A 14,714-nucleotide genomic window follows, 5' to 3' on the forward strand; every position below is an offset into this window, starting at 1 on the left:
TTTGTGCTTTTAGTAGAGACGGGGTTTCACCATGTTGGCCAGGCTGGTTTCGAACTCCTGACCTTGTGATCCACCCGCCTCAGCCTCCCAAAGTGTCAGGATTACAGGCGTGAGCCACTGCGCCCGGCCGACACAAACCTTGTGAAAGGTCAGAAGGTTTTGCATAACTGCAGGGGAGAAGAGCTGAAGGCAGCTGTTCTGTAACCTTGAGGCAGAGGGCAAGGAGTAGGTACCAGGGAGTGTAGGGGAATTTATCTCAAACAGCCGTGCTGACTTACATGGACCAGGAGCTGACCTTTAATCATCTGAGCTCGAGATTCCCTGAAAGGGGAACAGTAAATGTGAATTACCTACAGGTGGTGTTTGCCCCAGGTTTTTGGCATTGTGCCTGCACTGAATAAAAGCAAGCAGCTCCAGCTTCTGGGGCTGCTCTCTGGCCGCTGGAGCCAGGCAGTCACCCTGCTCCTCTTACACTGCATACCTGTGTCTGAGGACTCATTTCATCCGGCGGCCAGGGTCTGCAGCACAGACCCAGCACTGGAGTGCAGTGGCTGCATCATGGCTCACTGCAGCCTTGAGCTCCGGGGTTCAAGCGGTCTTCCCACCTCAGCCTCCTGAGCAGCTGGAATTACAGGTATGTATGAACAAAAGTTTTTTACATTTTTTGTAGAGATGGGGCCTCACTGTGTTGCCCAGGCTGGTCTTAAACTCCTGGGCTCAAATGATCCTCCCACCTTGGCCTCCCAAAGTGCTAAGATTGCAGGCGTGAGCGACCCTCACCCGGCCAGCATACATCCAAGTTGTGGCATGAATGGGTACCTCATCCCTTTTTATGGCTGAGCGATATTCAATTGTATGAACATGCCACAGTTTGTTATTCATTCAGCAGCTAATGGAGAAGGGGGGTCAATAGGATCTCCCCAAATTTGCCATGTTGGCATGAGGATTACTTGGAGCTAAAAACACTTGAGAAATAGTAGATGTAAGAAGAGCATTCTCAGCTCCCCTTTCCTTCCTGAAACCGGAGATCAAGCCTGGGCTCGGTGGCTCAGGCCTGTAATCCCAGCACTTTGGGAGGCCAAGGCAGGCGGATCACCTGAGGTCAGGAGTTCAAAACCAGCCTGGCCAACATGGCGAAACCCTGTCTCTACTAAAACTACAAAAATTTAGCTGGGCATGGTGGTGGGCACTTATAATCCCAGCTACTCAGGAGGCTGAGGCAGGAGAATCACTTGAATGCAGGAGGCAGAAGTTGCAGTGAGCTGAGATCATGCCACTGCATTCCAGCCTGGATAACAGAGCAAGACCCTGTTGCAAAAAAAAAAAAAAAAAAAGAGAGAGAGAGAGAGATAAAAACACCCATGTGTGGCAGGCGTGATGGCTCCTGCCTGTAATCTCAGCACTTTGGGAGGCCAAAGCAGGAGAATCACTAGGTTAAGAGATCAAAACCATCCTGACCAACATGGTGAAACCCTGTCTCTACTAAAATACAAAAAATTAGCCAGGCATGGCAGTGGGCGCCCTATAGTCCCAGCTACTCAGGAGGCTGAGGCAGGGGAATAGCTTGAACCTGGGAGGTTGAGGCTGCAGTGAGCTGAGATTACACCACTGCACTCCAGCCTGGCGACAGAGCAAGACTCCATCTCAAAAAAAAAAACAAAAAAAAAAACACCCATGTGGAAGATGCCCTCCTGGTACCAGGAGAAAAGAAATATTCTTCAAAGGGTAGGACAGCCATGAGAATTATGTAGCAGCAGACCTTGTTCAAATACTGCTTGTCTGCCTTGAGCCTGCCCACATCATTCAGTTACTTTCCCACGATCATCTCGTTGTTCAACCTCACATGAAAGCATTCAGGTTTTGCCACTTTTTTGGGTGTTCATTTTCTTATGAAGACTCCCAGGTCATGAAAAACTTACATTCAACGTATGCCTTTCTCCTGTTAATCTATGTTAAGCCTTCTTTTTTTTTTTTAATGGAGTTTCGCTCTTGTTGCCCAGGCTGGAATGCGATGGCCTGATCTCGGCTCACTGCAACCTCCGCCTCCCGGGTTCAAGCAATTCTCCCACCTCAGCCTCCTGAGTAGCTGGGACTACAGGCGTGTGTCACCACACCTGGCTAATTTTTGTATTTTTAGTAGAGTCAAGGTTTCACCATGTTGACCAGGCCAGTCTCAAACACCCGACCTCAGGTGATCCACCTGCCTTGGTCTCCCAAAGTGCTGGGATTACATGTGTGAGCCACTGCACCTGGCATTCTTATGCCAGCTCTATACTCAGGCCCACTCGAGACCCTCAGAGGGGAGAGGTAGAGTTTTCTTCCCCTGTAATGGACATTCGAGTTGTTCCCACTGTTAGGCTGTTATGAATAATGAAGGCTTCTATGAACAGTTTGTTTAAATATTTAGCGTGAACATGTTTTTATTCCCCTTGGGCATATATGTAGGAGTAGAATGGCTGGGTCCCAGCTGTAACTTATGTCACACTTTCCTTCCTTATTCAACAGTCAGTAAAGCTTGGTAAATTTCCTCTGGCTGTCCTGTCGTTCTCTTTGAATTTGGAAGATCCTCCCCTCTTTTTGGTTTATATGACATTGACTCTTACTCCCAACTATGTCGGGGTGCAGTGGCTCTCGCCTATACTCCCAGCACTTTGGGAGGCTGAGGCAGGTGGATCACATGAGGTCAGGCATTCAAGACCAGCTTGGCCAACATGGTGAAACCCTGTCTCTACTAAAAATACAAAAAGTTAGCCTGGTATAGTGATACACGCCTGTAATCTCAGCTACTCGGGAGGCTGAGGCAGGAGAATCACTTGAACCGGGGAGGCAGAGGTTGCAGTAAGCCGAGATTGCGCCATTGCACTCCAGCCTGAGTGACAGAGTGAGACCTTGTGTCAAAAAAAAGGAAGTAATGGGACCCTCATTCAATTAAGATTCATAGTCTGTGACAAGACAGAACCAGAACCCCCTAGAGGGGAAGCAGTGGCTATGAGAGGCTGAGGCAGGAGGATCATTTGAGACCAGGAGTTCAAGACCAGCCTGGGCAACATAGCAAGAACCCATCTCTAGAAGAAATAAAAAGCTGGACATGGCCAGGCGTGGTCGCTCATGCCTGTAATGCCAGCGTTTTGGAGGTGAGGCGGGTGGGTCACCTGAGGTCAGAAGTTTAAGATCATCCTGGCCAACATGGCAAAACCTCGTCTCTACTAAAAACACAAAAATTGGCCGGGTATAGTGGCATGTGCCTGTAGTCCCAGCTACTCGAGAGGCTGAAGCAGGAGAACCGCTTGAACCCGGGAGGCAGAGGTTGCAGTGAGCTGAGATCCTACACTCCAGCCAGCCTGGGTGTCAGAGAGAGACCTTGTCTCAAAAAAAAAAAAATCCCCTACTTAGGAAAGATGGATTAATCCCTTCCGTCCTGTCCACAGGCTCTTGTTTTCTGCTTAGGACTTCTCCAAAAGTGGAAGAAGCAAGAACCTGTCACTCTGAAACGTCTTTATTATTTTTCTAAGGCTGCGGCCTCGGCCACCCGCCATCTGCCTTCTCAGGTGCAGCAGGTGGCAGCATGGGTAGACACTTGTTACCGAGTACCGAGAGTCGCCAGCTTTCCACCCTGCAACACGCGAGTCTTCTTACCGGCCTCTCCTCTAGCTCCTCCAGCCGCACCCATTGTAAGTTCCGCTGCCGTATCAGGCCACTTCTCCCGTCGTCAGGCTTGGGGTTCCTGGTTGCTGGCAACAGAAGCCTCCTCGGCTAGTTGACAGAGATTACTAGGGGATATTGATAACTTACAGGATTTTCAGAGGACCAGGAAATAAGCCTCCATGTTGCAAAGCTTGAGGGTTGATGCAGAGAGCATTCCCTGGCCACAGCTTCCTAGGCTGTTTATAAAAAAACAAGTGTCTCTATCACTGAACTAGCCAGAGGGCCCATCTCCCTCCCTCACTTTCACCTTGTTTTTTTTTTAAGACCGAGTTTTGCTCTTGTTGCCCAGGCTGGAGTGCAGTGGCACAATCTCGGCTCACCACAACCTCCCCCTCCCAGGTTCAAGCAATTCTCCTGCCTCAGCCTCCCAAGTACCTGGGATTACAGTGCGCCACCACGCCCGGCTAATTTTGTGCTTTTGGTAGAGATGGGGTTTCTCCATGTCAATCAGGCTGGTCTTGAACTCCTGACCTCAGGTGATCCGTCCGTCCACCTCCCAAAGTGCTGAGATTACAGGCGTGAGCCACCGCACCTGGCATGTTCACTTTCTAAGTTTTGCACAGGGTGGAGTGCAGTGACTCGCATCTGTCATCCCAGCACTTTGGAAAGCTGAACTGGGAAGACTCCTTGAGGCCAGGAGTTTGAGACTAGCCTGGGCAGCACAGCAAGGCCCCCCGTCTCTACAAAAAAAATAAATAAAAGTTAAAAACAAATGAGTCAGTTGTCGGACAGGCCTTGTGGCTCACACCTGTAATCCTAGCAATTTGGGCGGCTGAGGCAGGAGGATCACTTGAACCTGGGCTGTTGAAGCTGCAGTGAGGCAAGATCACACGACTGCACTCCAGCCTGGGTGACAGAGTGAGATCCTGTCTCAAAAAAAAAAAAAGAAAAAACTAGCCAAGTGTGGCGGCACAATCATTGTCCTATTGACCACTCCAGAGACTGAGAAAATCACTTCATCCCAGGAGTTCTAGGCTGCGGTGAGCTATGACAGTGCCACTGCACTCCAGGCTAGGTGACAGAGCAAAATCACAGAGCAAGACCATATTCCTTCCTTCCCTCCCTCCTTCCTTCCTCCCTTTCTTCCTTCCTTTCTTCCTTCCTTTCTTCCTTCCTTTCTTCCTTCTTTCTCTCTTTCTTTCTTTTGACAGGGTCTCGCCTTGTCCCCCAGGCTGGACTGCAGTGGCACAATCTCAGCTCACTGCAACCTCCACCTTCCGTGTTCAAGCGATTCTTGTGCCTCAGCCTCCCCAGTAGCTGGGATTACAGGTGTGTGTCACCATGCCAGGCTAATTTTTTGTATTTTAGTAGAGACAGGGTCTTGCCATATGGCCTAGGCTGGTCTCAAACTCCTGAGCTCAGGCAATCTGCCCACCTCGGCCCCTCAAAGTGCTAGGATTTCAGGCGTGAGCCAGGTGCCCGGTCATGGACCACATCTTAAAAAAAAAAAAAAAAAAAGAAAGTTTTTCAGGGGTGCAAACTTGGCTTGGGGAAACCCAGTCCTATGTGGATCTAGCTGCAAACAACTCTGGGAAATGTAGTTTTTAACTTCCAAATGCAAGAAAGCAGGCCCGACCGGGTGTGGAGGTTCATGCCTGTAATCCCAACACTTTCAGAGGCCGAGGCAGGAGGATCCTTGAATTCCAGAGTTTGAGACCAGCCTGGGCCACATAGTGAGACATCATCTCTACTAAAATTTAAAAAAAAAAAAAAAATTAACTGGGTGTGGTGGCACAGGCCTGTAGTCCCAGCCACTTGAGGGGCAGAGGCAGGAGGATCGCGTCAGCCCAGGAGGTTAAGGCTGCAGTGCATGGTGATCATGCCTGGGCAACAGAGCAAGGCCCTGCCTCAAAAAAAAAAAAAGAAAAAAAGAAAAAAAAAGGCCAGCCAGGGAGGTGGTGGTTACCAAATTACTTGGGAAGATATAATTAGTTACATAGTAGGTAAATGTCTTTAACTGTGGGAACAGTTAGCATTCACTAAAAAGATTTTTAAATGTATCATTTTCATCACTGGAATGTTAGTATATAAAACCAAAGCAGTCCCTGAAGTATCTTCACTGTGTATAAAAAATAAGCAAAACCACAGGAGTCGGTGGCTCACGCCTGTAATCCCAGCACTTTTGAAGGCTGAGGTGGGTGGATCACTTGAGGTCAGGAGTTCGAGACCAACCTGGCCAACATGGTGAAACCCCGTCTCTACGAAAAATACAAAAATTAGCCAGGAGTGGTGGCACATGCTTATAATCCCAGCTACTAGGTAGGCGAGACAGGAGAATCGCTTGAACCGGGGAGGTGAAGGTTGCAGTGAGCTGAGCTCAAGCCACTGCACTCCAACCTTTGCGACAGAGCAAGACTCTGTTTCAAAAGAAAAAAAATAGGCCGGGCGCGGTGGCTCACGCCTGTAATCCCAGCACTTTGGGAGGCCGAGGTGGGCGGATCACAAAGTCAGGAGATCGAGACCATCCTGGCCAATATGATGAAACCCTGTCTCTACTAAAAAATACAAAAATTAGCGGGTGTGGTGGCATGTGCCTGTGGTCCCAGCTGCTCAGGAGGCTGAGGCAGGAGAATTGCTTGAACCCGGGAGGCAGAGGTGCAGTCAGCTGAGATTGCTTCACTGCACTCCAGCCTGGTGCCTGGCAACAGAGCGAGACTCTGTCTCAAAAAATCAAAAGCAAAAACCAAGCAAAAACCCAACAATAACCCAATAAAATGACATTGACAGAACAGGGGGTTTTAAATCCCTACAAACACTTAGTGTGCAATTAGTAACTTTTCACCTAAATTATACCCTGAAAGAGGCCTAAAGTCAGAAAAATCAGTCTGTCCCCACCTCCTTTCTCATTTTCACAGCAAATGAACCTTTTTCTTTGGTTTTTTTTTTGTTTTTTTTTTTTTGAGACAGAGTCTTGCTCTGTCTCCCAGGCTAGAGTGCAGAGGCATGATCTTAGCTCACTGCAAACTCCACCTCCCAGGTTCAAGTGATTCTCTTGCCTCAGCCTCTCGAGGAGCTGAGACTACAGGCACGCACCACCACGCCTGGCTAATTTTTGTATTTTTAAGTAGAGATGGGGTTTCATCACATTGGCGTGGCTGGTCTTGTACTCCTGCCATCAGGTTGATCTGCCTGCCTCAGCCTCCCAAATGCTGGGATTACAGGCGTGAGCCACCGAGCCCAGCCTGAACCCCACCACTTTTTTTTTTGAGACAGGGTCTCACTCTCTTGCCCAGGCTGGAGTGCAGTGGTGTGATCTCGGCTCACTGCAGCCTCAGTGGAAACTTTGTGGCTACTAACTGCTCAGGAGTGACAGTGGCTTCCTAAGGCAGAAGGAGCAGTGACTGTTTCACCAGGAAACTTGATTGGGGAGGTGGTTACACAGGTGACTACATGTGTGAAAACTCATTGAATTATTCTGTTAAAATCTGAACCTTTGGCTGGGTACAGGGGCTCACACCTAGGTGATCCTAGCAGTTTGGGAGGCCAAGGCAGGTGGATCACTTGAGCCCAGGAGTTTGAGAACAGCCTGGGCAACATGGCGAAACCCCATCTGTACAAAATAATACAAAATCCACCAGGTGTGGTGGCACACTCCTAGAGTCCCAGCTACGCAGGAGGATGAGGTGGGAGGCTCACTTGAACCCAGGAGGCAGAGGTTGCATTCCTTCTTTTTTTTTTTTTGAGAAGGAATCTCACTCTGGCCTCCAGAGTCACCGCACTCCAGCCTGGGTGACAGAGCAAGACCCTGTCTCCAAACAACCACAACAACAAAAACAAAACTTTTATTTAATGGGAAAAATACCTCAATGAAATAACAATTGGGAACTAAATATATTAGTTATTTCAAACTGAAAAAAGACTCACAAAAATATTACTGTGGCCAGGCTTGTAATCCCAACATTTTAGGAGGCCAAGGTGGGAGGATCGCTTGGGCCCAGGAGTTTGAGACCAGCCTGGACAACATAGTAAGACCTCCTCTCTAGGGGAAAAAAAAAAAAAAAAGAGCTGGGTGTGATGGTATCCACCTGTAGTCCAAGCTACTCCAGAGGTGGGAGGGTCAGTGATCCCAGGAGAGCAAGGCTGCAGTGAGTCATGATCACACACAGAGCAAAAAACCCTGTCTCAAAAAAAAAAAAGAAAAAAGAAAAAAAAAAACAGGCCAGGCACAGTGGCTCACGCCTGTAATCCCAGTGCTTTGGGAGGCCAAGGCAGGTGGATCACGAGGTCAAGAGATCGAGATCATCCTGACCAACATGGTGAAACCCCATCTCTACTAGAAATACAAAACTTAGCTGGGAGTGGTGGCGTGCACCTGTAGTCCCAGCTATTCAGGAGGCGGAGGCAGGAGAATCGCTTGAATGGGGCGGGGGCGGAGGTTGCAGTGAGTCGAGATCACACCACTGCACTCCAGCCTGGTGACAGAGGAAGACTCCGTCTCAAAAAAAAAAAAAAATTATCACACAACTAATGAGAAAGATACCACAATTAAATAAGGGCTGAGCATGGTGGCTCATGCCTGTAATCCCAGCACTTTGGGAGGCCGAGGTGGGTGGATCACTTGAGGTCAGGAGATGGAGACCAGCCTGTCCAACATGGAATAACCCCATCTCTACTAAAAATACAAAAGTTAGCTGGGCATGGTGGTGAGCACCTGTAATCCTAGTTACTCTGGAGGCTGAGGCAGGAGAATCACTTGATCCCAGGAGGCAGAGGTTGCAGTGAGCCGAGATCGCACCACTGCACTCCAGCCTGGGCAACAGAGCGAGACTCTGTCTCAAAAAAAAAACCATCTAGGACTCAGATCTGTTACCAGTTACCAGAAGCAGTCAGGACTTCAAGCTGATAACACAGTGAACACAAACCCTTGGCCAGTCAGCAAAGGCACGTTGGGACTTGCAGGTTGGCTGCATGTGAAGTTACATCCAGCCACAGTGAAGCAATCGCTAAAAAGCTGGCGCACAGCATGAGGCATCAGTAATGTGAGGAGTGTCTTCTTTCTTCTTCTTCTTTTTTTTTTGATGGAGTTTTGCTCTTGTTGCCCAGGTTGGAGTGCAATGGCTCCATCTTGGCTCACTGCAACCTCTGCCTCCCGAGTAGCTAGGATTACAGGAGCCTACCACCACGCCTGGCTAACTTTGTATTTTTGGTAGAGACAGGGTTTCTCCATATTGGTCAGGCTGGTCTCGAACTCCCAACCTCAGGTGATTTGCCCACCTCGGCCTCCCAAAGTGCTGGGATTATAGGCGTGAGCCACCATGCCCGGCCAAGGTGTTAGAAAGATGGAGTCCACCATTCAAGGGAACATTCTTGGGAATTAACTGAGCTGGTAGTATGATCACCTGACACCCTGTGTCCTCTCTGTCTGTGCCCATGATGTGTCCTTGGCACAGAGACCCCTCTGGAGCTCAGGGCCTGGCCACTTCCTTGGCTGAAAGTCTGTCCCTATCTAAGCCTCAGTTTTCTCCTCTGCAGAATGGGGATGCTTACAGTCCTCACCAAAATGCAACTGCCAGCCTCCTTCTCTGAGTTCATGTTCCCAGGAACTGGTCCCCAGCTTGTTGCCTTGAGCGTATGGGGAGGGGGCCAGGGGCTGGGGGCCTGGGACACAGAGGGTGGAGGATGGTTCTGGGTCTGGTGTCTCCACCCAAACTTTTCACTGCCAGCCTGCCTCTGCCCAGGCCTCTCAGCAGCCTGCTGGGTGGGGCAGGAGTCGGGTGGGGGGTAGAAGAGGTCTAGGAGGGCTGCTGGGCTGCTAAGAGTGATTTCTTTTTTCTTTTTTTGAGATGGAATCTCACTCTGGCCTCCAGGCTGGAGTCCAGTGGCACGATCTCGGGTCACTGTAACCTCAGCCTCCCAGGTTCGAGCAATTCTCTGCCTCAGCCTCTGGAGTAGCTGGGATTACAGGTGTATGCCACCACGTCCAGCTAATTTTTTGTATTTTTAGTAGAGACAGGGTTTCACCATATTGGCCAGGCTGGTTTGAACTCCTGACGGTGTGATCCACCCACCTTGGCCTCCCAAAGTGCTGAGATTACAGGTATGAACCACTGCACCCAGCATCTTTTTTTTTTTTTTTCGAGGCGGAGTCTCACTCTGTCACCCAGGCTTGAGTGCAATTGGTGTGATCTTGGCTCACTGCAACCTTCGCCATCCCAGCTCAAGCAATTCTCCTGCGTCAGTCTCCCAGGTAGCTGGGATTACAGGTGCCCACCACCAAGACCGGCTAATTTTCTATATTTTTTGAGTAGAGAAGGAGTTTCACCATGTTGGCCAGGCTGGTCTCAAACTCCTGACCTCAAGTGATCTGCCCACCTTGGCCTCCAAAAGTGTTGGAATTACAGGCATCAGCCACCACGCCCAGCCAAGAGTAGTTTCTGTTCAGCTCTCACACCATCCCTGCCCTCCAGAAACATTTTTCAGTCCTGCCCGCCCCTCCCCCAATCTACTTTCCCAACCCTGGATTCTCTTCCAGAGTCTTGGGCCCAAGGGGATTATATCGGGGCTGGCAGAGGGTCCTCACTTTGCTGTGTTTTGGGTCTGGGTGGTGATGGGGGGCTGGGCCACCCACCACCATAAAACCCGCCTCATCCTGACCAGTAAGCTTGGTGGGATGATGGTAACAGTACTAGAAGGAGGAACAAGAGAGACTTGAAGGAGAGAAGTGAGACAGAGTTAGAGACAGACGGACAGAGCGAGGCAGCCAGCCCCAGAGACGGAACCCACAGGAGAGGCGCAGTCAGAGGTCAGGAGAGCCAGAGGTCAGGGCAGAGGGTCCTGCATGGCTTGTGGAAAATCGCTTTCCATCCGAGACCCAGCCTCCTCCTCTGTACAATGGGGGTGACCCATATTCCTCCCTATTAGAATTATGGGGGTGCATGGCTGGGTGCGGTGGCTCACGCCTGTAATCCCAGCACTTCGGGAGGCTGAAGTGGGTGGATCACTTGAGGTCAGGAGTTAGGGACCAGCCTGATCTACATGGAGAAACCCCATCGCTACTAAAAATAAAAAAAATTAGCCAGGCATGGTGGTGGGTGCCTATAATCTCAGCTACTCAGGGGGCTGAGACAGGAGAATCGCTTGAACCCCGGAGGTGGAGGTTGCAGTGAGCCGAGATCATGCCATTGCACTCCAGCCTGGGCAAGAGAGCAAGACTCCTTCACAAATTAAAAAACAAATTATGGGGGTGCAGTCAGTGATCTCCTGCATATCCTGGGCAGCCCAGAGGCCTAGGAAATGGCAGGGGTGGTCCCAGTGGCTCCCCTCCTTTCACCCTTCCTTACTGAGGACTTCCCACGTGCTGTGCAGACTTCAGGACCTGAGGTGCAGCGCTGAGCGGACCAGGCAGCCCCCGCAGCCCCGACTCTGTGAAGCCACCCATCTGTCACTATTGCTGCTGTTGTGGCTGCTGTTCCCTTACAGATGTGGACGCTGGGATTTCAGCGCGGACACCCCCGGTCCAGGCGCAGGAGGCTCTCAGCTGGAGGGAAGGGTCTGGAGTTCCCACCCAGCTTGGCTTCTCAGGACCCATCATGTGTGTGTATAAAATGAGATAGAGGCTCTCTGTGTGCCAGGCAGTGGGAAGACAGGGCTGGAGGGGCGGTGGCACAAGGAGCCTTCTCTGCTGTGAGTTTATTTTTATTAAAGGGTGCCGCTTATTATCAGCTCATAGGAAGGGGACAGCGAACGTGGGCCCTGGGTGGTGGAGGGGATCAGGGCTCCCAGGAAGAGGCGTCACTCCTGCCTCACCAGCCTTGCCCCAGGGCCAGGGTCTGTGCCAGGTGTGGGTGGTGGGTGGGAAGGGGTGGGGTGAGTCATCAGGGCCAGCCCCGCCCTACTTTTACTTAAGGTCCCCAGCAGTCCCCACCACCGCGGCTGCCTGACCCTGTCCCAGCCATGTCCGTGAGTGCTCCAGGGGCCCAGGGCGGGGCCATGTAGGGAGGGGACTGGGGTCTCCCCTTTTAAAGGAGCAAATGGGCAGTGGGTGCACCGTGGGTGGTCCCGGGCTGTGGCCTCTGGGTGGCCCCCAATCCTGATTGTCCCCTCTCCCTCTTCGTGGCTTCCTCTGGGTCCCTCTGAGCATGTTCCTGTTTTCCTTTGTTGCTCTCCCCATCTCTTTCCCTGTCTATTTCTGGTCTCTTTCCTGCCTCTCTGCCACCCTGTTCTCTCCCACTGATTTCTGCCAGTCTCAGTCCTGGCCGGCTCCTCTCAGGGGTGACCCACCTTCTGCCTCTCGCCGTCTCACCGGCTCACAGTGGCCCCCGCACCCCACTCTTGCAGAACGTCCCCCACAAGACCTCACTGCCCGAGGGCATCCGCCCTGGCACGGTGCTGAGAATTCGTGGTGTGGTTCCTCCCAGTGCCAGCAGGTGAGGCCCCAGGCCCTAAGAGTAAAGGGTGCAGGTCCCAGGCTCAGCTGACCCCCAATTCTTGCAGTCAAGAAATAGGGGCCCTGGGCCATCTGTACCCAACAGGCTAGGAGTCCCATGCCATATCTGACCTCAAATCTGATGTATTCGATTATCTGCCCCATGAATTTGTGGCTGGGGTCTCTAAGTTTCCCTAAGAATTTGGGGGTCCTGGGCAATCTCAGGGTTCCTATAGTCCTGTGACTTCCATGTCTGGGTTCCGGGAACTCTGGAAATATTCCGAGTGCTGGAGTCACCCTGGACCCTGGGAGTCCTTGCCAAGTTGTCCTTTGCTTCCTGGCTGAGGAACTTTGGGCCTTCTGGATTCTAGGGTACCCTGGAAATACTGGGGTTCCTGGTATTATTCTTTGTCCTGTAGCACCTGAGGGTTCCCTGAGCCAACACCCAGACCTCCTCGCAGTTCCCAGGCTCTTTGGAAATGAGGGCGCCCTGCCCTAGGGGTAGTGACTTTGGTCTGGGTGGGCTCCCCTCAAGGGCCTCATGACATTTTGGCTGCCCTGGGAGTCTGAGCTCCCTGGCCATTAGTTGGCCACTTCTGTGGTGTGTCCCTGTCTTCAGGTCCCTGTCAATTTGGGGGTGCTCTGGGAATGGGGAGTCCCAGCCCATTAGCCCTCCACTTTGGTCTGGTGGTTTGTTTGTTCACTCATTTTTTTTGTAAGATGGGGTCTTGCTATGTTGCCCAGGCTGGTCTTTAACTTCTGGGCTAAAGTGATCCTCCCTTCACCTCCCAGAGTGCTGGGATTACAGGGCGAGCCACTGCACCCAGCCACCATTTCATTTACTTATTCATTCGAAGTGAACTGTAGACATCAGTATCCCTCACCCTTCAGCATTTCTTGGTCAGGGTGGTTTCTGAGCCCTAACGGCCACCATCCCCCACTTCCAGGTTCCATGTAAATCTGCTGTGCGGGGAGGAGCAGGGCTCCGATGCGGTTCTGCACTTCAACCCCCGGCTGGACACCTCCGAGGTGGTCTTCAACAGCCTGGAGCAAGGCTCCTGGGGCCGCGAGGAGCGTGGGCCGGGCATTCCCTTCCAGCGCGGGCAGCCCTTCGAGGTGCTCATCATCGCGTCCGACGACGGCTTCAAGGTGCGTCTCTGCGACAGGGGCATGGACGCCGAGACCTATGTCCCTGGAGCAGAGGGTTCCGCGCAGCACCGCGATAGAGAAAAGGCCAGGAGGGCGGAGGGGTGGAGGAGGCGTGGCCAAGGCGGGACCGGCGCGTCCCCAGAACCCCTCTCTCTCGCCTAAGCAACTCCCACCTGGGCCCCAGGGGCGGCGAGACAGCAGGGTAAGGCCAGGCGCGCCCCAGCAGGGTACCCAAGGGGTGGGCGCCCTAGCGCGAAGCCGTGGCCCAGACTCGCCATCCCCGACCCTACTCCCAGTTCCTTGTGCCTGAGGTCCGGGCTCGGAGGCAGGGGGAGGGATGGGTTGGAGGCCGCGCTCAGGAACTCGTCCTAGCAAGGATGGTGGGGCGGGGGGCGGCAAATCCCCCACCACCCAGGCCTTACGCGAGTTCACCTCCCTCCTCTGCGCTTTAAATAAGAATATCCATTACCAGCACTAAAAAAGCCGTTTTATGCTGTGCCACACAGTAAACTGGTTTGATCCTGACGACAAGAGTTAGAACAACAGCCCCATTTTCCCAGTGGGGAAACTGAGGCCCAGAGGGGGTGAGTGATTTCCCCAGGGCCACCCAGCACGGGCCTCCAGAATCCTCATCAGCGACCCTCCCCTGCAGGCCGTGGTTGGGGACGCCCAGTACCACCACTTCCGCCACCGCCTGCCGCTGGCGCGCGTGCGCCTGGTGGAGGTGGGCGGGGACGTGCAGCTGGACTCGGTGAAGATCTTCTGAGCAGGCGCCCAGGCGGGCCCGGGACCTTGGATGGCAAATAAAGCGTGAGCCCGAAGCGCGCCTGTGTTTGTGTCCGGTTCACTGAGATGAGCAAACTGAGGCCCAGAGAGGCCAAGATACTGGCCGCGGGCCACACAGCGAATCCGAGGCAGGGGCGGGCTTTGAACCTGCGTGTGCTTAGGACACGTTTTTGTCTACGAAGGCCTGAGGGTCGCCATCTGGGAGGGAGTGGGTCTGGGGCGTGTCCTGACGCAGCATTTGTGCAAAGCCAGCCAGGCGGGAATGCGGTGGGCGGATCTGTTGGCGTTAGGGGCGCGGAGGTGCTCACCGCAGGTCTCGGTGCCCCCACCGCAGATCTAAGGGGCGCCAACATGGGTCCATGCGCAAAGGGGGCCAATGAATCCCACCTTTCTGGTCACCTGTGGGCCCCAATTGTAGGCGCGGAAAGCGTGTTATAACATCCCCGGGTCCCTTCTCCCCCTGCCCCTCATCTCTCCCACCCTCTTCTCTCCTGACCTTCCGCCCCCAGAGTCGTCCCGGGTGGGGCTGGGCAGCCCGATGGGCGTCTCCCGGCTCTGGCTGTTCCTGGAGTCCCGACAGGTTCCCGCCTGCGCAGCCTCGGGGCAGACGCGATGGCAGCGGCCCCAGCTGTGCGGAGCAGCGGGAGGACTGGAAGGGCGGCGCGGGGTTTCCGTGGCGCAGCGAGCCCCATTCCCACGCGCCCTCCGC

The 14,714-nt window shown here is 52.8% G+C and overlaps 1 protein-coding gene across 1 annotated transcript; it reads left to right on the plus strand.

Annotated features, from left to right (window-relative positions):
* Positions 1-11,521: 11,521 nt before the first annotated feature.
* Positions 11,522-14,083, plus strand: LOC105707642 (galectin-7). Its single transcript, XM_012438666.3, has 4 exons — positions 11,522-11,604; positions 11,983-12,071; positions 13,018-13,219; positions 13,872-14,083. Exons 1-4 carry the CDS (start codon positions 11,599-11,601, stop codon positions 13,983-13,985), a joined length of 411 nt encoding a protein of 136 aa, XP_012294089.3. The 5' UTR covers positions 11,522-11,598; the 3' UTR covers positions 13,986-14,083.
* Positions 14,084-14,714: the final 631 nt, after the last annotated feature.

The sequence above is a fragment of the Aotus nancymaae genome, unplaced genomic scaffold, assembly GCF_030222135.1.
Source record: "Aotus nancymaae isolate 86718 unplaced genomic scaffold, 86718_ANA_hifiasm-v0.15.2.pri h1tg000028l, whole genome shotgun sequence".
NCBI classification, from domain to species: domain Eukaryota; kingdom Metazoa; phylum Chordata; class Mammalia; order Primates; family Aotidae; genus Aotus; species Aotus nancymaae.